Genomic DNA, 24,067 nt, shown 5'->3' with positions numbered 1-24,067 from the left:
AATTGATTTCTTTAGAATTCTTTTTGAAGTAATTTCTAATATACTAAACACTACTACCACATCGGACACAAATGGCGTTCTGAGAGAGAAGAAGCGGCGCAAGAAACCCTCCCAGCATATTTTTTTGCGCTCTTTTTAATCAATTATACAATATCGTAATGTCAGTCTTGATATAAAGTAATCATAATCTAGACCCAGGCGTAGGCTTTGGAGTAGTAGGATTTACGACAGAGCCATTTCTTTAATAAAACATCTAAATTTTTTATAAAAGTGTATACATTTACCCTTAAAGCTAAGACTTATAAAAACAATATCATAGATTATTTTAAGCTTACACTCAGTTAAGTTTTACGTAAGTGAAATCTAAGCAAAGTTTAAGAACGCTCTATAGATCTCAGCCTTAAAGCTCATTTAAGGAAAATTTGTGCAAATGGTTCTTAGCCAGAACGGATTTGACTCTACACTATCTTAAATAGATTTTAATGAATTATTTCAATAGATATTGAAAATTGATAATTGAAAATACAAACTTTTGTACTTGAGATAAAAAAGGTTATAGTTATTATAATATACTTGAAAGTATTTCTTTTATCCTCAACATTTGTTTCATAATAGAAAATACCACTTAGATATTCAATATTTCAAAAGCAGAAGACTTAAGTGCTTATCCCTTCCCTGAGCCACCTTCTAATACATTAAAATTCAGAACTTTCTCGGCTTTGGGTTGTGAATTCCCGAGTATTTTGTATTTAAATGTTCCGTCAGGATCTAACTATTTCATTAATTATTTTGTTATTCAATGTGAATCTTATTTGAATTCAAACGACGTTATTCTATTTTATTTGAATAATTGACACTGATGTGAATAATTAAAAGATTATTCAGCTAAAGAATATTATTTTAGTTTGATGTTTGACTGTTCTGTAAACAAACGCTCATATTCAAGGTGAAAAGTAAATCTTTTAGATACATACATGAATAGGGAAAAAGAGCTTTAATAATTTATATCCAGGCTCTTTATTTTTACAAATATCACGTAAAACATTAATTTATATTTTTCAGCCATGACCAATAGTTACAACGTCGTGTTCCGGATCGTCTCCTTCCCTCAAATATGTGCGAGTGGAACCATGGCTGCTCCATGCGTCAACTCGTTAATAAATCATTGTATTTGTTGGATGCAATTACTAATTGTGACAGTAATCACGACCATAATGTTCACGAAGTATCCTTACACATACAAAGAATTCAAGCTCTGAAGGTTGATGCATCCAACTCATATTAAATTGGATGCAGCACCTTACAAACTTATCTGTAATGCATATTTCAGCCATTGTAATATACTCTATTTGATTGAGAAGAGTGGCCGTTGAGTTTCTTATATATTCTTCTCACGAGCTCGTAATTTAAAAGAACTATTTGTAGTGACGATTCAAAAGCGCTTAGTTTAAGCCTAATTGAATAAAGTTTATTTGACTTTGACCGCAAGTACTCGTAAAGGAGATCAGTAATAATAAAACTTATCACATAAACACGACAGAGCATTAGTAAGCGTTTATATTCAAATTAATGTCCTACGTACAACGCAAATTGAGATAGGCAAAGCCCTTTTCAAAGAAGTTTGCAATCTTGTTATTGTAATAATCCGAATGGAGGAGGTTTTATTGAATTCTGCAAACAAACATTCCACGGAGAAACCATACTATCAAATATATCTATAGGACTTTGTATTCAAAATCAGTCGCTAGAAATATCAAGCTCGAACGCCGCTAAACAACAAAGCGATATATTTATGCTGATAACTTTTAATGTAATAAGACGTAATAAAGTATTAATAACATTATTAGCAAAATATATTGTGTCAAAAAGTTTTTTTTTTATAGAAGAGATATGACGTGGTAAACGCGCAAACTTGAGTCTTCTGGACTAGGTTCAATTTACCCCATTCCGCGACCTTCTCAAGAGAGGACTCGATAGAAGACACAAGTTTCACAAGTTTCTACTGGCATTCCATTCCATTGGTAAAGAAGGTCTATCAAACTTTTTATGTTCATCAAATTTTTCTCAAGGAACTTTCTTCCACTTTCTACAAAGCTGTGGAATGAGCTTCCCTGTGCGGTGTTTCCGGGACGATACGAAGTAGGTACCTTCAAAAAGAGCTCATAGACCTTCCTTTAAGGCCGGCAACGCTCTTGTAATTCCTCTGGTGTTGCATGAGAATGTAGGCGGCTTAACACGAGGTGCCAGATCCAGTACAACAACGGCGCCATTTTCTGCCTTCAAGCAATAATATTTGTGTTTCAGTTTGAAAGGCGCCGTTGCTAGTCAAATTACTGGGCTAGTAAGACTTAACATCATATGTGACGAATGAAAGTGACGAGCACAATTGTGATGCCGTACAGAATGTTGGGCTTTTCAAGAATTCTGAACGCGTACTGCAATGTAATGGGCAGGGATTATGGCTTACCACCAGCTTGTCAGAACGTCATGATTTTTCTCAAAAAAATGCCAAAAAGTCCCAATAGGATCCTTCTCTATCAATCAAATTAAAAACTTTTTGGAGATAAATATATTTTTTTTTTATTTGAAAGTGAACATTGCGCTTCTAATGTATCTATTAGTTCTCATATAAAAATATATTTTTCAACCTTAATATTTATTTATACACTTATTATATATTTTCTCTTTATTGCCATACATGTTTTTATTTTTTTAACGCGAATAACGCAAATTGAAATAAAGTAGTTAAGGTATCAATCTGAATTTTAACATTAAATTTATAACATAAAAAAATATATATAAAATATGTGGATCCCCATGATTAGGTATTAAAAGTACACTTAGATAGTAGATGTAATTTTAGTTATTATTTTTAATTTATGTTTTATTATAAGTAGCATTATTTTTTTTTTGTATGTTACTAGAATAGTGTTATCTCAGTAAGTGAATTTTGTAATTCTTTTTGAGATAAATAAAGTTTCTGAAACCTTAAATCTACATAAGAAATAAGAAAGTTGAGCTTTGTAATAATAGGTACTTACCCAGCGTGCGGAAGACAATAGGCCTACTGCGATACTTATGTCCACCCCACAGGGCTGCGATTGTCACTTGATATTGAGTGTCAGCCTGCAAACCACTTAGGACCACCGCATCCGAGTTGCCAGCGACCTCTAGCACCACTCTGTAACTAATGCAATATGAATTATTTACGTTATTTTATAAAACTAATTAATTTTTAAAAGTTCAATCGGAGAGTACATCGTGCAATAATTATTTGTCCATTCATCGGGTGCATCACTCGCAAGGAATCAGTGAAAACAACATGATTTAGTTATTAATGAAATTATATCTTATATCTTTAAACGAGCAATTCTTTATACATATATAATCTGGGAAATAGCTCCAACGATTTTTATGAAATTTAGTATACAGTTTGTTTCTGAGCTAGGTTTCAATTTTAAAAAATATAGTTTTATCCGTGTTTTAACGAGAAACTTCTACAATAACATTAGAATACGAAGGTATTTTTGCCACTATATACAAGACTCTAATAGCTCAGGTGGGACATTGGACGAACCGGAAAGCAGAAGACCCCGGTTTGAATCCAGATGTTCTATTTGTTATTTTTTTTTCAAGTTTTGTACCTTCTTAAAAATCCGAGCAAGGTTGTCCAGAAACTATTTATTTATTTACCCAAAGTAGACCTAACCAAGTGGTTTCAGTACAAACAGGACAGCCTTTTTTGCCTTACCATTAACATTAGTGATTTATAAAATTATATTCAAGTTAACCATAACTGTAATATCACTTTTAATTTCACCATATAATTATAAATAGGATGGTATTGTCAGAGATCCAGTGCTCTGTGAACGGCTAGATCACTTGGCGTTGTTTGACGTCGCTTCATTGTGTGTCTTCTACCGCATTTATCACGGGGAGTAGTCCTAAGAGCTGTTTGACCTGATTCCTGCTGTGGAATTCCACCGTCGCAAAACATGGCACAGATAACGATATTCATATCACCCTCACCATATGTTGAGGATGTGTGGTGATCCTCCACAGTCTATCAAACAAAATTTTGTTCCAAATATTAAAAACTAGCTGACCCGATAGACGTTGTTCTGTATATAAAATTAAATTTATTTTTTAACTCCTGAGAAAGTTAGATTGATATAAATTCTAGTAAACTATTTAAAAATTATTATTTCAATTTGTATTCTGAACGACAGGATATATAATAATAATATATATATTAGTTTAAAGTAAGTAGAAGTTAAGCATGTTCACATAGTTAAATGTTTTTTTAAGTGCAATAACTTGCCATCAAACTTTTTAAGTTTGGCAAGATGATATATCATTATGTAAAAAGTATACCTACTTATTAACTAAGTATTGTACCTACTTCTCAGCATACCTTACCGTATGCTGAGATGGTTTGGCCATGTCGAGAGTATGAATGAAGAACGATTTACAAAGAAAGTGTATTAAGCCAGTGTGAATGAAAGTGTTGGAAGGGGTAGACCTAGGCGGACGTTTCGAGATCAAATCAGGGAAGTCTTGACAAAAGGCCAGGTCAAGAGTACCCTAAACCGGAGAGCATGTATGAAAGAAATAATGAAAGTAGACAAAGCGAAACAAGTATGTAAGGATCGTAGCAAGTGTAAATAAGTGGTCTCTGCCTACCCCTACGGGATAGAGGCGTGATTATATGTATGTATATAATGTACTATCTACTACTACTTACTTTATTATGCCTTTAGTTACCTATTTAAAAGTATACGTGGCTTTAACGTGATGGTTCAAAACAACTATGTAGGTATGTATGTACCTAACATAGGCAGTTATGTTCATGCAAACGAGCGCTAACTTCTTACCAACCTAATTCTTTAAAATTGTTTTCCTCTGAATCTGGGAATCCAACCAAAAAATATTTATATGAATGAAAATAGAATTATCAAGCTTTATTTTAAGCTAAGATTTATCGAGACACAAAAATATTCGCATGTGGTCCAAGCTCAACACTGTTTTGCTCATTCTCCTTTAAAATAAATAAAAAAAAGAAACTTCCTTCTACCAAGCTTCCTTGTGCAGTGTTTCCGGGACGATACGACACGGGTACCTTCAAAAAAAGCGCGTCCACCTTACACCTTACAGGCTGGCAACGCTCCTGTGTTCTAGTGTTGCGGCGGTGATCACAGATGACCCGTAAACTCAGTTGTCCTCCTCTTTCATAAAAAAATTACTAGCAGTGAAATAGCTGCGTTAGACATGTCGCGTCACAGGAGACTTATTGACCACCAGGGAGTAAATATTAACCGGAACTGCGCACGCAAACCAGTACTCAAATATGGTGTATTTCAGTATATTATGTAACTGCGGAAACTCTAACAAAATCTGCAATCATTTATTTCATCTCATCGGTCTTAGATCATATATACTAACGTCTAGAAAAATATTGTGTTTAGAACTAATCTCTATATTGGACAATTCTCGCACACTTACATAAAGTGTCATACAAATCGCGAGTGTAAGACGTTGCTTGTCACGCACACTAAAGTTTTTATCGGTTGTCTAACAGCAAGAGACTCTATCTAGACGTATTAATTATCTAAGTCATCGGTATGTTTTTTAGCTGAACTGTTTTTGTATTAAATAAAAAACGTAGCAATCGTTTTACATATTGTCATAAAACTGAAAGGCTATGGACATCTGAAATGGAATCACAATGTGAGTTTCTTGCGCCCGTTCTTCTCAGGTCTGAGGCAGTATGTTTTGAATGGGTGGTAGTTTTGACGTTCAATAAGTGATTTTTAATCCTATTTTGAATAAAAATATTTAAATTATAACATTTGCAGCTAAAACACCCTCCTATTTGAAAATCGTGGATAACATAACATCCACATATTTTTAATGGAAATCTATTCACATAAAATACTAACATAGTTTGAATTAATTTACCTTTATCATCATAATTCACGTTTGTTTTCATATATTATATTATCTATACTAATATTATAAAGCTGTTTGTTTGTTTGTTTGTTTGAACGCGCTAATCTCTGGTACTACTGGTCCGATTTGAATGATTCTTTCAGTGTTGGGTAGTCCATTTATCGAAGAAGGCTATGTTTTTTTTTTCAAAATTAGGGATCCGTAACAAAATTGCTATTTTGTAACACAAGGTGTAAAATCGAAAACCTATTTTTGCGTGCGCTGCAAAAACTATTGACAATAGAACAAAATGATGTACAGGCTATAATATAGGCAATATTTTATTACTTATAAAACTATCGCGTGAATTATACTTTATATGGCAAAACAACGTTTGCCGGGTCAGCTAGTTACTTTATGTGGCAATACAACGTTTGCCGGGTCAGCTAGTTACTTTATATGGCAATACAACGTTTGCCGGGTCAGCTAGTTACTTTATATGGCAAAACAACGTTTGCCGGGTCAGCTAGTATAATATATAACCGTTAAATGAGCTAAAGCTAGTTTTAAGATCATTTACTTACTCGTGTTATTGTATCTTAAATACCCATATTAATAATAATAGTATATGATACTATACTAATACTAAAAAAGCCATGCGTAAGAAACAATTATATCATCCACAAAATTTTATGGGACCAAATGGCATCTATTCCGCATCGAACTAAAGAAGAATTATGTAAATCGGATCATAAATCTCAGAGTAATCGGTGTACATAAAAAAAATACCGGTCAAATTGAGAACCTCCTCCTTCTTGAAGTCGGTTAAAAATAAAATTGTTTGTTACCCTGGAATATTTTGCTCTAACACAAAATAAAGTTTAACTTTTAACGTTTTACTCTTAACTCAGCACACCTAAAGAACCATTATCATCTCCATAAGAATCATTTTCATTTCAAAACTACGGTTACTCATGATAGTCTTATAATAATTTCCTATTTTATTAAGAACAGTAATACCTATTACGCCCAGCTGTGACCATTGGACCGTTAATATAAAATATATTAATCTCTGTGCTATAACGCACCTATTTTGTTTCGCAATGTATAGAGAAAGAAAAGGAAAATAAGAAAACTTTTATTTGTACTACACTACAATGGACACTACAATAAACCTTAAAACTAATTTAATCAATAAAATAATTTAATCAATAATAAAAAAAAACATATTGAATTAGCACTAGCACTCCTGTGATTCTAAAAGGGAAATTTACTATAAGTATTAATCTAAATTCTTGTTCTGTTGAGTTGCTAGACCTGCACTTTGGTCGATATTTATCGGGACCCTTCAGAACAGCGAGGAGTCTCAAGAGAATACAAGAACTATTGCCTCACTTGTTTACCATTGTGAACACAGCCCTGCGCCCACGCTATCCGCTTTACCATCCGCCATGTTTTGTACTTTTGACTATCTGGTTGAACCCATAGTCTCTATCACAAATCTTTGGATATAATAAGTGTTATGAAAAAATCATGAAGCTGCCATGAACCATGACCTGGGGTGTCATGAGCCTGGAGGATAGGTTCGGAAGAATAAAAGGTGACGAAGATTTAGTGATAAATGGAGGGGAAGACCTAACTGCTGTAAGGCAGCACCATTACCAAGCTGCGACTACTAGAGTACTGTAAAACTACCACGATCACATCACACTACGCAATGTGACAAAAGATGAATTTTAATGCACGCTCCTAATTTTTGGGTTTTTCAAGAATCCTGGGCGGCACTGCATTGTAATAGGCTGGGCGTCTCAATTATCATCAGCTGAACGTTCTGCTCTTCTCATCCCTTAGCTTAGCTTTTTATTTGTAAAAGAAGTTTAAAATCAAAAGGAGGAGAGGAGAGTGGGAGAGTTTCATGCGCCGCTTCTTCTCTCTCAGAGCGCCATTTGTTTCGTAAGCGGTAGTAGTATCTGGTATATTAGAAATGACATCAAAAAGAATTCTAAGGGAATAAATTTTGAGCAAAAAAATGCCTTTTATGCCTTTAAAAGAGTAAGTAGTATTTGAGTTTATCTATCAAATTAAACGATTGTCATTATTATAACAACTTAGTAATTCTAATTTAAGAACAATTTAACAGCATCCTAATGTATATAATTGGATCATAAAAATACCAGTGGGAGCCTCGCGCGTATTTCCGCCGTGAAGCAGTATTGCGTAAGCATTACTTTGTTTCGGTCTGAAAGGCCTGAACGGTCTGTAGCTAGTGAAATTACTGGGCGAATGAGACTTAACATCTTGTCTCAAGGTGACGGGCGCAGTTGTAGTGCCGCTCAAAATTTTTGGGGTTTTTCAAGAATCCTGAGCGGCACTGCAATTTAATGGACAGGGCGTATCAATTACCATCATCCGAACGACCTGCTTGTCTCGTCCCTTGATTTCATAAGAATAAAAGAAAATGTTTCCTTAACTCCAACATATTTTTTCAAACTCCCGAAACGTCGCAGCTTTCAACAACACTCCATTTCATCCTTTACTCTCTCTCTTTGTAACAAAGTGCTCTTTAAAACAAAGGTCCTGCTTTTCGTGAAGAATTTCTAATGTGTTTTCAATTTATTACTGCAGTGGACTTAATTTCATTGTCAAAATATAAAAGTAAACTTATGTTTTTGTGGCAAATTTTAAATTTGGGTAAGTCATGTGATTTCTATGTTTAGCTGCAAAAATTTTTAATATTTCACAACAAAAAAATTTTCTGTTTCAACAACAACTCTTTTCTTTGATATTTTGCTTATCAACGCAAATATTATTTCTAATAATATTGAAACGTTGATTTTATCCGAAACCGTAGAAGATTATGAGATTACTTCTTTCTAAGTTTTTAGATTTTTTTATTTTAACGCAAATAAAGAGACTCATCAACCTATAACTGTGACTATCTGAATCTAAACGAAATACAAATATACCGATGGCGTAGCGTACTGGAACACTAATGGTACGTGATCACCAACAGTACATACGCTCTTGAGCGTTCGAAATCCAAAAACATATCGGTAGCCGGCGGGCGTTGATCGAACCGGAGACTGCGTGGTGAAAGGCACAGGTACTACCTATTTTGCCACAGACACTTCAATCTCTCAACATTTAAAGATACAAATTTCACACATTAAGTTCAACTCTGTATATGAAATTAAGAACGATAAAACACATCAGAATTTTTTTCGGAAACTTTCGAAACATTCCAACTCGTACATAGTTCAGAGGTTCCGCTTTCATTGTCTCTGACGTTAAGCGGAGAATAAAGTGTTACGCTCTAAAGACTTTATTGAATTTAAAGTACTTTATGTTGAGCTGAAAATAATAATAAACTGTCCTATATTTGAGATGAGATGTTTTTTTGTCCCATACTGTCTTGCAAGTCCAGAAGAATATCAGGAGCGTTGACGATTGTTTAGATGTTTCTACTTAATTTAAGATAGGTATATATGTCGTCATCATTATTCGTCACCATTTCAGCCGAAAGACATCCACTTCTGGAATAAGGCCTCCCCTCAAAGATCGACATGACGATCGGTCCTGCGCTGCCCTCATCCAACCTATTCCAGCGATCTTGACCAGATCGTCGGTCCATTTTGTGCGGGCCTACCAACACTCGGTCTTCCGGTACGTGGTCGCCATTCTAGAACTTTACTGCCCCAACGGCCATCTGTCCGTCGAGCTAGATGCCCTGTCTATTGCCATTCTGGTTTCGCAACCATCTAGGCTATATCGGTGACTTTGGTTCTCCTACGGATCTCCTCATTTCCGATTCGATCTCGCATGAAAACTCCAATGACCATGAGGTTCCTCACAAGTTCCTTACGCAAATAAGTTATTTCTGTAGAAGGTCGTAAGTGTAAGAATGTTCCAAGAAAACCGTTCTATGAATATCAATCGTAGATACTAAGTTTAACAACTTGACCAAGAAACATCATGAAACGAACTGCAAGGGGTTACGTCTTAAAACCATTTCATTAAAGTTATTAATCGTTAAGCGAAATTATTATCAATTCATCAATATATTGAAATACTTATGTTTTACAATGTCCCTACAACATTGTATATCGTAAAAATCTTTTGATTTAATGCGGTTAAACAAACCTTTGGTTCGCTTTTTATGCCCAAATGGATTTCCATTAAATATAGAAAGGTTAAGGCAATAAAACAAGCCATGCTTTAATGGACATTCGGATATGAACAGGTTGATGGCTAGCGGATAACTTCATGCATGCTTAAAATCCCATCTTTGTAGCATTTTTTAAATACTGAGCAAGACAGAGTTAATGCATATTACGAATTCATTATATTTCGCTGTAGATATTTTAATGATGTTTTTGATGGAAGATGAAATTAAAGCTATTTTATTAGAAATATCAAAGATTATATATACTCCTAGATAGAGCCTATTGCTGCTAGACAACTGATGAAACCAGGCCAGGTTTATTACTTTAGTGTGTGTGATAAGCTAGGTCTTTTAATCCCGATTTGTTTAGGACTTTGTGTGTTTGTGTACATTGCTCAAAATAGGGATTTCATTTCATTCAATCTTTCTTTCCAACCTCATTTCCTTCAAAATTTTTTTGAAGATTTCACAGCTGTCACAGTGTATCTAGACGTTCTAAGTGAATCACCGCATTCCACTATGAGACAAGATTTTTACTAGATGTACGGCTCTTGAAACCGAAACACAGTTATGATCGCACATTACTGTTTCTCGACTATGATTTACATATAGACAAATCACGTCGTATAAAAACAGCCGGAATATGAAACACGCCACAAATTACAACATAATAAGATTAGACTGCTTTATCTATGCATTGCCGCATTTACTCCATCTGCTCAAAATATTATTGGTCAATAAGCAGCAATGTAAAACATTTAATCAGTTAGGTTACGTTTGTTGAATTGAGAACCCGATTCGGACAGTGACAATTGACACACGATTAAGGAGAAAAGTGTCCTTAGATTTTCTTTAAGTACACTTTAGCCGTTCGGCTGGCAGACAACTATAATATATATGATACAAAAGACTTACTTAAACATACATAAATACATATAAACATCCATGACTCGGAAACAAACACTCATATTCATCATATAAATGATTGTACCTACCGGGATTCGAACCCGGGACCTCTAGCTCAGTATATATATACCAGTGGGAGAATCCTTTGCACAGGATGCCGGCTAGATTATGGGTACCACAACGGCGCCAATTTCTGCCGTGAAGCAGTAATGTGTAAGCATTACTGTGTTTCGGTCTAAAGGGCGCCGTAGCTAGTGAAATTACTGGGCAAATCAGACTTAACATCTTATGTCTCAAGGTGACGAGCGCCGTTGTAGTACCGCTCAGAATATTTGGGGTTTTACAAGAATCCTGAGTGGCACTGCAAATTGTAATGGGCAGGGCGTATCTATTACCATCAGCTGAACCGTTTCGTCCCTTATTCTCCTTATCCTCGTTAGAGTACAATATTTTATATTAAAACTACATACACTAAATATAGGTATCTGAATTTTAAAGTGGGTTATTTCTTAAAAAAATGAATTATTTATATCGTTGATATTGTCTTAATTTTTAATTATTTATATGTATTACTGATATGTCGTTGTCTTTCCAGAAGCACGAACTGTGAATACTTTGATTTGCAAAGGCTTCAAAATGTAATAATTTAGTTAAAATTACACCCATTTAAAGCCTTTATGATACCCACGTAGAGATATAGAGATATAGAGAGAGAACTTAGCATTATCAAAAAATATTTTAGATTTTAGTAGAATATTGTATTTGTTAATTAATTTGTTATTTTTAATGTGACATCTCTCACTTCTGTGATTAATTAAACAAATTAAATTAGTAACCAAAATTTATGAACGATGCGGGACTCGAACCCGAGATCTCTCTGGTTCCGTCCGAGCGCTCTACCACTGAGGTTGGCTCAGTTTCGAGTGACGTTCGTAAATCTCAGGTTGTGGCTCCATCTAGGGGATCTACTTTACAGTTGATAATGTTTTTGATCTTACCTAGCGTCAGATGGCTTATAAGTGACGTCATACTTTTCCACCAGTTCAGCAGTAGTCGACCATGAAACCCGTACTGTAGTTGGATTCAGAAATGTCACAGTTATGTTCTCTGGCACGCCGGGGCCCATTGAACCTAGAGCAAAAGATGAATGTTATTTTTAAATATTCTTTTGAATATAGTACCATGCTCGTAAGAATTAGTGTAGTGGTTATGTTTTCAAATTTAAATATTTATATTCAAAATAGCACTTAAAATATCGGAGGGTGGGCCCTTTGCACATGATGCGGGCTAGATTATGGGTACCACAACGGTGCCTGTTTCTGCCATGAAGCAGAAATGTGTAGGCATTATTGTGTTTTGGTCTGAAGTATTACTGGGAAAATAAGACGTAACATCGTATGTGTCAAGATGACGAGCGCAATTGTAGTGCCGCTAAGATTTTTAGCTTTCTCAAGAATCCTGAGCGGCACATCATTGGGCAGGGCGTATCGATTACATTCAGCTGAACGTCCTGCTCGTCTTGTCCCTTACCGTCATAAAAAAATCACTAATTGCACGTCAAATACTACCACGCATTCGAAAAAGTATGCTTTAGACCTTAGAAGAACGGGCGCTTAAAACTAAGAGCTTGTTTTTTTTTTCTTAAAAATATGGTAACAATGTAATATCATAAAATAAAACTTATTATTTAAAAGCCTAAGGGCGGTTGCTCCTCAAGTCATAGTAACCTGTTATAGTAACCTTTACAACACAAACATGTTTTAATAATTCTTTTGAATTTTGTATTACATTTGTTTTTAACATTTTCTGGGATCTTGTTGTTAAAGCATATACATCGCCCCACAAATGACTTACTAACTCGACTTAGCCGAGTAGTGAGCACAATAAGTTTATGTTAATTCCTGGTATTATCACTATGGTTATGACAGTTTCTAGCAAATTCACATAGGTGCCTATGTGCACACATAACAATATCAAGAATATATTGAGAAGCAACAGTTAAGATGATTATTTCTTAAAATTTTCACAGAGCATTAGATACATCTATATAATATTAAAGAATGATCAACTAAAACTTGCAGTTATTTTTCTATGCACACAATTTGATATTAACAAAAACCATTGAAACGTTAAAATAACAGAAACACATGAAAATTTACACTATATATATATAATAATGCTTAAAATGATAATTAAACATTTATTTTATTTTTTATTATGTTTTATATACGATGCTAATATATCTATATGCTAAATCAGTAAAAAATGTACATAAAATAGAAGTGTCTGTTTGTAATAAATATTTACATTTTATCTGTCTCGTTTCATAATACGGCGAGTCAACATCTCTTGAAGATGCCACGTACAGAGGTGAAACACGTGTCGAATTGGTGAAAAGAGAAATCTTAGCGGATATTAACTCTCAAGAAAAACTTATAAAATTTAAAAAATATTGGTCTTATTCTTATAAAGTATTTGTCTAATACCATGAGAAGATGAATGATGGTTCCGTTCAAACGTGCACGTGCAACGTGCTTACGGCCTGGCCACGGGACTGTCGAGATAGCAAATATTTACGCGGTGCGAACGGCGAAGCGTCTAGCGACTAGAACAAATATATCGAAATGTACTGATCAAGACACGAGCTGCAGCGAATGGCGACCGAGTGAACCACGCGTTCCACTGACGGCGCGGCCGGCGACTGAAACAAATGCATGAATCAGTACGGCGCAAGCCACGGAATCGAGCGGTAGATTAAGCGGTAGAATAAAATGAACTGTAAAAGTTTTTTTTCTGGTTGAATATTAATAAGAATATAATAATCGAGAATTATTAATTGGATACATTCTGTATTCGTACTTCTTGTGGAATTCTAAATCTATACTCCGATTCCTATTCAAATCATGTACTCCACAATTTCTTCCAAATATTACGTTTTGAACCAAAAAAACTATTATTTTCTAAGGAATATCGAGATAAATTTGATAAAGATATCTCTCTCGGCCTGTGTAGTCGCGGCGGCCAACGTGTTTCGTGTACGTGACTGCCCGTCGTCCTCAAACTCCCACTGCTTCGCCGTTCCTACCGCACATCCCCGTGGCCAGGCCGTTAAATCTTCAAAATGTAATCAAAATACAATAAATTGTGTATATTGCCACGATAACGGAAAAGTGGCTCCATACAAAAAATATTTCCCTACAAACTGGGATTTAGGAATCCCCATAGCGCAAGGCAAGGATATATATAATAATAAGAGTTAGCAATCTGAAACGATTTCAATCTTTCTCATATCTTAACATATTAAACTGTAATTTCATCTGCAATTTAATTTAATTTAAGTTAAGATTGTATGTCTATGGGTAATGCCTGAAAATAAATTATTTATTATTATTAATCGCTTTAACCATAGAGTAGTGATGGATACATAGGTACGTATTAATATAACTGACGTAAAAAACACGGGTTGCACTCTGGGATTGCAGGTATAAGTGATAATTTGAACAAAGAAATACTAAACTAAATTAGGGGGAGTCTTGGCTAATGACAAAGCTTAAAAACCAAATAATTAAACTGTAAAAATATTTCACGGTTGAGATTCGATCCCTCGACCTCGCGGTGCTTCGGCTTCGCAATCACAATGATGCAACCACTGGTCTAATGACTGTATGATCTTTAAGTTGAAATAGCCGAACTTTAATAAATTAGTAGAACAAATCTTTCATCCATAATTTCAACGCTGTTTTAAGAATTTTCGATCAGGCCACGTATCCTCACGTGAGTTTAACATTTTATACCCATCCCAAGAAAAGTGCTCAACGCTGCTAAAGAAGTTTTCACTTCAAAATATAGGTAATTACGCACTATCAAATATGTTATGGATCATTAGCATAAAAATTTAAAGAAATGAAAATTTTGACTATTGCATCTCAACATATTCATGATCATTCTATAGATATGTAATAGGCACATACGCGAATTTGCTAGGAACTGCGAGAATCATGATGATAAAACCAGGGATAAAGATAAACTTGATTTGCCTTCTTCTCGGGTAACTCGAGTCAATAAAATATTTTACTGAGCGATGATTATACAAAATGATCCCAGAAAATGTACAAAACATATATTTTACTTAAGAAATTCAAAAGAAGTATTAGGAAATGTTTATGTGGCATACTTGACTGCTATAACGTTACTGACTTTCTAATGATACCGCAGATTGTAAATAGAGCGCCGCCTTCAGGTTATTTAATAATAAATTTTATTATACTAAAGTATATTCTGATGAAATTTTATTTCAAGAAAATAAAAAGACCGTTGGGTTTCTTGCGCGCGTTCTTCTCATGTAAATTTTTGAATAGGTAGTAGTTTTTGAATAAAAATTAGTGTATTTAGTTAGATTTGTATGTTTCTTGTGTGTTAAACTGTTACCTCATGAAATCTTAAAAGCAAAATTTTATATAAGAGAAAATAAGTAAAAAGATTTATAAAGTAAGCCACGTATATCCCAGCAAAACCTCATCCGCTAGAGGAAGTGCGAAGAAAATGAAAGATCTTCACGAACTTCGGTTAAAATTTAATAACTTTCAACTGACTTTACCAGCGGAAAATATTGTATGTAACTTCGTTTATTATCTGTGTTAAAGCAATATATTATCACAAGATAAAACCTCATTATGGTAGGACTCTTTTAAGCACCTTGGGCACTTTCAGGGGGGGTAATTATACCGCACCAATGACCCGTCACCGACATAGTAATGTAAATAAGCTAATGTGTATTTGTAACGGTTGAATGCAGTACATTATAAGTTGGGTACTGACTGTGCGAGCATCCTCGCGAAGAAAGCGCGCGGAAGGTCACCTCGGTCTATACAGGGTGGTTTTTTTCGAAGGGCGGTGATGGCCAAGTTGGAAACTACGGTACATAGAGAAAAGTCGTGAAAGGAGTCATACTCTCTCATAAAACTAAATATGCATTTATTGGTTTCTTTTAAATCGAGGGCACGACTCCTTTCACGTCTTTTGTCTAAGTCTCGTAATTTCCAACTTGCCAAAAAACCACTCAGTATATTTTTTGCATGAAATTGCCGCGCGCGACATGGCTGAGCCACGGTCAGGCCAACATCGAGCTTTCAGCTTAACATGAAGGCGAACATAGACTGCACAGTGCACGTGCCAATGGCGCTTTAGAGCATGGACAAAAACCGACAACGATCGACCGCAGCACGTGCGTTTGCCTCGGGCGAGGCATATCTTGACTTACTTAAGGTACTCTGTGATCTTGACCGATCGAGGATTTACCTCGCGCGTCTGCTTGCTCAGTCAGTACGCGAGTAAGTTAAGGCGACACTAAATGCCAGCGACCTTGAGCGATATGAGTTCACGGCAGCCGGCCCGCCATCTATGTAACAAAGCCAATATTTTCAAAATTCTTGCGTGGAAAACAGTTTATATGCTCCCAATCCTCGTTATTCACTATTTATCTGAATAAATGAACTTACACAAAAAAGGACAAGCTATAAAAATAACTTTTCTGAGAGAAGTACCAAAAAAATGCGTCACGCCATGCCAAAAAACTTGTTTAACTTCAAAGAAAAGTGGTAGTTCAAAAAGGCTCGGCACTGTTGACTATAACCAACAGCAAGCATTAGCAACCTACAAATAAGACTTAAGGATATGTGTAACAGGATTAAGTAATGTTCATAGCTCGAAATGCTATACTTTCACCACAAAACATGTCTAAAAACACCATGTTTGCGTGTTTTCTGCTTACTCTTCGCCTTAAAGTAGTAAAATAAGCTAATAAATTATTCACATTTAAAAAATTAGGAAAACGTTCGTTGCACTGAGTATGTGAAGTATTTCTTTTATTTAAAAACATTATATCTTCATTGTGATATTGCAATTAACAATATTTTTCTACTTTTAATGCCTACACAAAAGAGATATTTTCTTGTGCATAAAGGTTTCCAAAAGGCATATATTTCAACAAAAAAAAATGAATATTTTGTCAACCCTATACTTTAATTATTCCGATCGCAATTTTTTTCGATTTTAATGAAAATAGGCGAACCGAGCAGGATGTTCAGCAGATGGTAGTTGATATGCCCGTCCCCTTACAATGCAGTGCCGCTCAGGATTGTTACAAAACCCAAAAGTTCTCACACTTGAAGTGAGGTGAAGACTTATTCTTTTCATATAGAAAAAAACGTTGAAAGCGAAGAAGTAAAAACACAAAACAAACTAACTACAGACGGAGTATTTACCCTGTCTATTCATAGTACGACTAACGTACAACCAGCGTTTATCTATTAAATATTAAATAAAGCAAACCATATTGGATGACCTTTCACGGCCCCATAGAGTTCCACCCACCTGTACGGTACATTTGCATATAAACTGAGTTTGGAGCTATTCTACCAAATACCGATTTTTGTATTGAATTTTTTATTGTGTTCTTGATTCTTTCGTTTAACTTGTATTGCAATAATAGGACAAGCTTGTAACGCAAATACTGAATGAAAATAATAGTTTACAAATGTATTTTTTATGCATTTTTTTTCTTTATGAAAATAAGGGACGAGACGAGCAGGACGCTTAGCTGATGATAATTGATATGCCCTGCCAACAATGCAGTGCCGCTAAGGATTCTTGAAAAACCCATTAATTCTGGGCAACACCACAATTGCGCTCGGCACCTTGAGACATAAGATGTTAAGTCTCATTTGCCCAGTAATTTCACTAGCTACGGCGCCCTTTAGACCGAAACACAGTAATGTTTACACATTACTGCTTCACGGCAGAAATAGGCGCCGTTGTGGTATCCATAATCTAGCCGGCTTCCTGCGCAAAGGAGCCTCTCACTGGTTGGCATCTCAAAGGTTTGAACCTTATATATATTTTTTTTATCGTTAAAAACTATTTATGTACTATTTCAATAGAATATATATGATTTGCAAACGATGTCTCTATTAATTCAAAACAAAACGATCTGCTAACATTTTTACAACAAAGGAAGGAATCTAATTTCATCACAAATCGCTTTTTATAATTATTTCTTATAATTTAAAAGCGAGAATCAACATGTATTCAATAACTCCATTGAAACAAAAACTATTTGTTGAATTGCTGCTATAAATTTATAACTAGCTGACCCGACAGACGCTGTTCTTTCAATAGAAAAAAAAAGATGTATTCGGGAATAATGTATTCTAAAGCCATCGGAAATGTGTAATCTAATTTAATGAGTTAAAAATGAAACAAAATCGTATATCTGAATGATCATACCCTTTAACTACCTTTTTTTAAAGTATTAAGGTGCCATAAAGATATACATATGCCATTGCGGTCTATTCTGTAGACATATATATAAGATAAACAATTCCACCATACATTAATTTGTTATAATATCTCAAAAGGTTTAGACAGCGGATTAGTTGGAGGCTTCGGTGAAACAAACATCATTGTATACAATTTATTATTATTTTTAATGCATAGAAAAATCTATACAAAAACTTACTAATTATAAACTAAAACCTTCCTCGAGAACCACACTATCGTCCAATCCATTGGTGTAAAGAGCATGAAAATCAGCGCAATAGTTATTGAGCTTATTGCGAACAGACAGACAGACAGACGCGGCAGAGGACTTTGTTTTATAGTATGTAGTGACTACATTAAACAATTGATAGCACTATAAAACGACCCGTAGATTTTTTCACAAACAACATCTGATCTGAGTCATCCTTGTTCTTTGGTATTGAAAATAAACTTTGACTAATTCTTAAGAACTATACATGGCTAATTTTCCTGAATTTTAATATTAGGTGTGATGGATCTTAACTAAGAAATTCAGTAATCTCACATTGTGTAAGAAATAATAAATTTATTATTTAACGTGTATTTTATCAATAAAATAAGTCTGACCGAAGATTCTGTTATAAATGAAATTCAGTTTTTTTTTACATCCTCTTTAACAATGTCTGTAGCACGCATTCTATCAATTCTATGTCAAAAGTTTAAATTGTCCAAAGCGCTAAGGTTACATTAGAAATAATTTTATATGGTGGTGAAGTATTCTTAACTTTTTCCCCCAATTTTCTTATTTATTTCTTTCATTAGAACCTTATCCTAACAATAGCAAACACATAAAAAAAAGAATTAGCGAAATCGGTTCAGCCGTTTACGCGTGATGCCGTGACCAAGGGAAACAGAGATTCATTTTCATATATATATAGATGATGTGAGTATTGTTGAAAGTCCAGCCTGACCCTACCAAAACTCAATAATAATCGCCGTCTTCTGTACAAATCGTATTCTCACGGTTTCTCCTCCTGTTTTTCGAGCGATATAGTGAGGTGTCCATTGAATATCTTGTAGTGCAGGGATGGATAAGGGCATAGAAGTACAAAACAAAAACGCCATGAGATAAAGTGGCCAATTCGGTACAGCAAAGGGCGGACAAGCGGCGAACAATTTTTGTGGATTGAGCCCCTGAAGTAACGACCACAGCCATTTGTCAAGTATGTAAAGAAGTTTGCAAAGGTATCGTTGACTTTACTGTCAGGTTATCTGTCGCCACCATAGACTTACAATATACTAGAGCATAGACAAACAATACCTGAGGAGAGAGAAAAATCTCTTAAAGAGACACAACAAGATTTTTGAACTTTTACTTCTTTAGGCGCCTTATGAAAAAAATATAAGAGTGAAATTTTAAGATGCGCGCGCATCACTGTAACACAAAAGTGTGGTGGAAGTTGGATCCTAAAATTTTTTGACGTTTACGTCATTCGTTATTTTTTTTTTGATTTCTTCGTCCATTATTAAGACAGGCAAAGGGTTCAAGCCTATACAGCCGTATTATTTATTTAATAATTAACTGTCAAAGCCATCTTGGCAAGACTTTTTACAAACTTGTTCTTTCTAAAAACGTAGAATAGCACGAGGAATAAATCATTATAAAGCTTTTAGCTTCGTTAGGACAAAGAAGTATAACTTGTTGCGTGCATACATAAGTACACACACAGACTTTTTTTTCTTATATAAGAGGGGGCAATAGAGCAAGAGGCTTACAGGATGAAGAGAGGCAACAGAACATGGACATCCACAACAACAGGTGTCAAGAGATGCGTTGCCGGCGTTTAAGGTGGGAGTATGCACTTTTCTTTATTGCAAATGTAAGCGAATCTATAGTTACTATAACTGATTCTGATTGTCAGTCAGCCACGCTTTGCTAATGCAATGCTAATGCTACATAGTATTTTAAATATTGAACTAGCTAACGCACATATTGGCAAACCAAAGCTGTATCGCATTATTGGGCTGCCAGATAGTATAAGCTTGTATACTCTAGAGCGCTTTCGCACTACTTCCGATTCGAATCCGATCCGTCCACTTAAAAAAAACTACGTTTAAAAACCGACTTCAAAGCTATCAATATGTGGCACATACAAATAATGAAATAATATATTCAAACAAAACAAATCTTATAACTTTATTCACAATACTATGACTATATGTACCTAAAATTAAAACTAACATTAGTAGAAGCGTACCAAGAATACTGGCAGCATTTCCGCGTTGGATAGCTAGGCTGATCTGTTGACCGAAATAGCTGCCAGCGCTTGGGTTTCCAAATAAATAATAGCTTACAAATAGTGGTATTTTATTAATGTTAAAGGTAAAGGTTTGCATAAGAGGTGTATTAAATTAAATTTTTATTTATCTTATACTTTTCAGTGTCAGTTGATAATAATAATATATAACAAACAAATGAAAATTCATAAAAAGCCGTACACAAAAAACAAATATCATCCACGTAGAAAAAAAAAAATCATAAAATGAAAACTACTGTACCAAATTATGTAAAATTTCTATGGGAGAAAATGGCATGTATTCTGCGTTGCACCAAAGAAGAATTACGTAAGTCGGATTATAAATCTCAACGTAATCGATGTAAAAAAATACTTGAGAACCTCCTCCTTTTTGAAGTCGGTTAAAAATACGGTCCGGTTACTGTTTCTAACGGTTGACGGAAAGAAATCGGATGACTGAAGCCGGATCTAGGGCGTAAACTACTACGTAAACTACCATAGAAATGATTCTACGACTACCTTGGACCGTGTTTTCATTGGTACGGTTCGGATTCGGATCGGGCGTAGTGCAAAAGCGCAAGCGAAAAAGTCTATGGTCGCCTGTGATCATTCAATGTCGACAGAAGTTTTGAATTCTTTAAAAAGCATATATATTAAGCCCTTTTTTGTTCAAAGCTTTTATCCAAATGTTTCGACTTTTTGTGAATTCCGCCAATATTTGTACTTAAACAATTCGACACGTGTTTCGCCTCTACACGAGACATCCTCAGGAGTTGTTGACTCGCCAAACTCTGGCTGAGACTCAATTCGAATCGAATAATCACTAAAGAAAACTCAAAACTTTTGGATATTTATGGGTTTCCGCAAAGTAACGCCTACTTCAATAAATTTCCAAGTTATTAGTTTAATTGTAATTATATCAATTGATGAATTCCTTTTATAAACTGCAAAACTTCTACGAATATATTAAAAGCCGTGTTGAACAGAAAGTCACGTTTACGTTTGAGTAGTATACGTCATCGGAAACTCTCAACACAATGCAATGTTCGCATTCAATAGATTGACACGATAACAATACAACTCTGAATACAGTGTTAGCATAGATTTGTTTTATATGAATAAATAAGTAGGTATGTCGGATACATAACACGTAAAATCTTCTCGTCCCAAACGCCACTGTGTCTGAAGACGAAGGCTTTCAACCAGTGTGTGATGACTTACGGTACGCAGACGTAGTCGCCAACTGTAGGGCCTTATGGGAAAGCTATTGTCGTAAGAGGGCTATGCTCGGTGTTTCCCTGCGAGATCGAATCAGAAATACGGAGATCCGTAGGAGAACCAAAGTTACCGACATAGTCCAAGTGATTGCGAAACTGAAGTGGCAGTTGGTGTGTGGTTCTAGGTGCTATCTTCATCTCCCCAGATAAAATATTTTGCTTTCGACAGGATTTCTTCGAATTCTTTCCCTTACTGCTTTGACCACCTCTTCGTACGAACACCACGTGGACGGCCAGATCTTTTTTGTCACAAACAGAGGTCTCATTGTACCTTTTAATTGCCTGGTACACAAACATTTAACTTATACCAAGCGTATGAAGAGTTTTAAAAATTGCATTTGGCTCCATACTCCATGTCAATATATTATTATTATTTGGTTCTCTTCATCACCCCACTCCATTTTAATATCGCAAAATGTTGCACAATGTATGGGCGCCAAAATGAGAAAACTCAATGAACAATAATATATTCAAATTCAAATTCAAATTTTTCAAATTCAAATATTTTTATTGAAAATAGGATTTTAAATCACTTATTGAACGTCAAAAACTACAAAAACTACCACCCATTCGAAAGAGACTGCCTCAGACCTAAGAAGAATGGGCGCAAGAAACTCAGCGGGCTTTTATGGATTACAATGTGATATCGTACAATAAGCATTTATAATTAAAGAGCCTGAGGGTGTTCACTTTATTCCCAGTCCGTGGTGTCATTAAGAAAATCGTTTATGCTATAATAACCTTTCCCACACACACACCCATTTGTTTTGTACATTATCTGGGATCATATTGTAGAAGCATATACATACATCGCCCAACAAAAGACTAACTCGACCCAACCGTGTAGTAGGCATAAAAAGTTTATGTTTGTTCCTCGTGTTAACATTATGAATGTCACAGTTTCTAGAGAATTCCTCAATGTGTTTATGAACATACAGAACATTATCAAAAATATATTCAGAAGCAACAGTCAAAATGTTTATTGCTTTAAATTTTTCTCTTAATGATTCTTTAGGACCTAGGTTATAAATCTCGCGAATAGCCCTCTTCTGCAGCACAAAGATGGTATTAATATAGGCCGCACTGCTCCATAACAAAAATCACATTCCATAAATCACTCCACTCCACAATCCACATCCACATAAAAATTACATTCCAAATTCAAATGTAATATTTTGTTTATTTTTAATTGTAACAGTATTTATGGCCAGACTAAGTAGATGTAAATCGGCTTAGCACAAAATACCAATGCTAATAAAATACATAAGGGTATCAACAAGTAATAATAAACCTGCAAGCGAGGTTCTGTTATCAATATTTATGACTTTCAAATCAGCAATCTTGTTATTTGCATAATTTCATTCTATTTAAGTCTGACCTTTGTGTAAGGGTAATTTTTCAATTACTAAAGGGGCCCTAAAATGAGCTATACCACAGATTTATAAGTCTGTAAAAAGCGCAGTTATGTCAATATTAACTTCAAAACTAGGATATGTGGTGTTTCTCTCTCTGTATGTAGGTTCTCAATTCGACGGTATGTTTTTTTTATGTTTGTTACCTCAGAACTTTCGACGGGGTGAACCAATTTTGAAAATTCTTTTATTTGAAAGCTTGTGCTTTCCGTGTCGTATTGCAATTTGGTCCAGATCTGACAATGGCATTCATGAGAAAACCATAAAAGTATTTAATTTGCTATAAGTTTGTGCGCGACAAATATGCGAATAAATCAATATCGCGCCAACCGATTTCGATGATGAGTTTACTTAAGTCCTGGTTGTGGTTGTGGGATCCATGACAAAGTAACGGAACTCTTCAATTCTTAGAAGAAAATTAACGATACTCGGCCGAATCTTTTTTATGCTATCTGGATATTTGAGTCACCTACCGTAAAGTTTTTATGGTCAAGTAATTGTGGTAGTCGAATCTGATGAGCATTGGAACTCCTTAACGACCTACAGTAAGGGTGCGATCTATCGCAGAATTTCTGTCTGTAATAAAATTGCATTGCGCTTACGTTCATTGCTGCATTGCAAAATTTAGTAGGTCTACACATATTTAGACAAATTATTATTTAGTGTACTTCAGATCCACTAAAAATAAAAAAATATTAACAAAAAAAACAACCGACTTCAAACAAAACAATTCCAAAATTTAGATATATATCAGGTATACTATAGTGTACCCGTGACATTACAATGTCA

At 34.9% G+C, this 24,067-nt stretch overlaps 1 protein-coding gene across 2 annotated transcripts in view; it reads right to left on the bottom strand.

Annotated features, from left to right (window-relative positions):
- Positions 1-24,067, bottom strand: part of LOC126966457 (uncharacterized) — a 206,104-nt gene that overhangs the window by 102,212 nt on the left and 79,825 nt on the right. The window contains exons 3-4 of one of the 2 annotated variants that reach the window (XM_050810499.1): positions 11,995-12,127; positions 3,042-3,187 (exon numbers count right to left, since the gene is read on the bottom strand). In XM_050810499.1, coding sequence (XP_050666456.1) covers positions 3,042-3,187; positions 11,995-12,127 — 279 coding nt within the window. The remainder of the gene's footprint in view (positions 1-3,041; positions 3,188-11,994; positions 12,128-24,067) is intronic. The other variant, XM_050810501.1, reaches the window with a different exon arrangement.

The sequence above is a fragment of the Leptidea sinapis genome, chromosome 10 (genome assembly GCF_905404315.1).
Source record: "Leptidea sinapis chromosome 10, ilLepSina1.1, whole genome shotgun sequence".
NCBI classification, from domain to species: domain Eukaryota; kingdom Metazoa; phylum Arthropoda; class Insecta; order Lepidoptera; family Pieridae; genus Leptidea; species Leptidea sinapis.
This window is presented reverse-complemented; position numbering and strand designations above follow the sequence as displayed.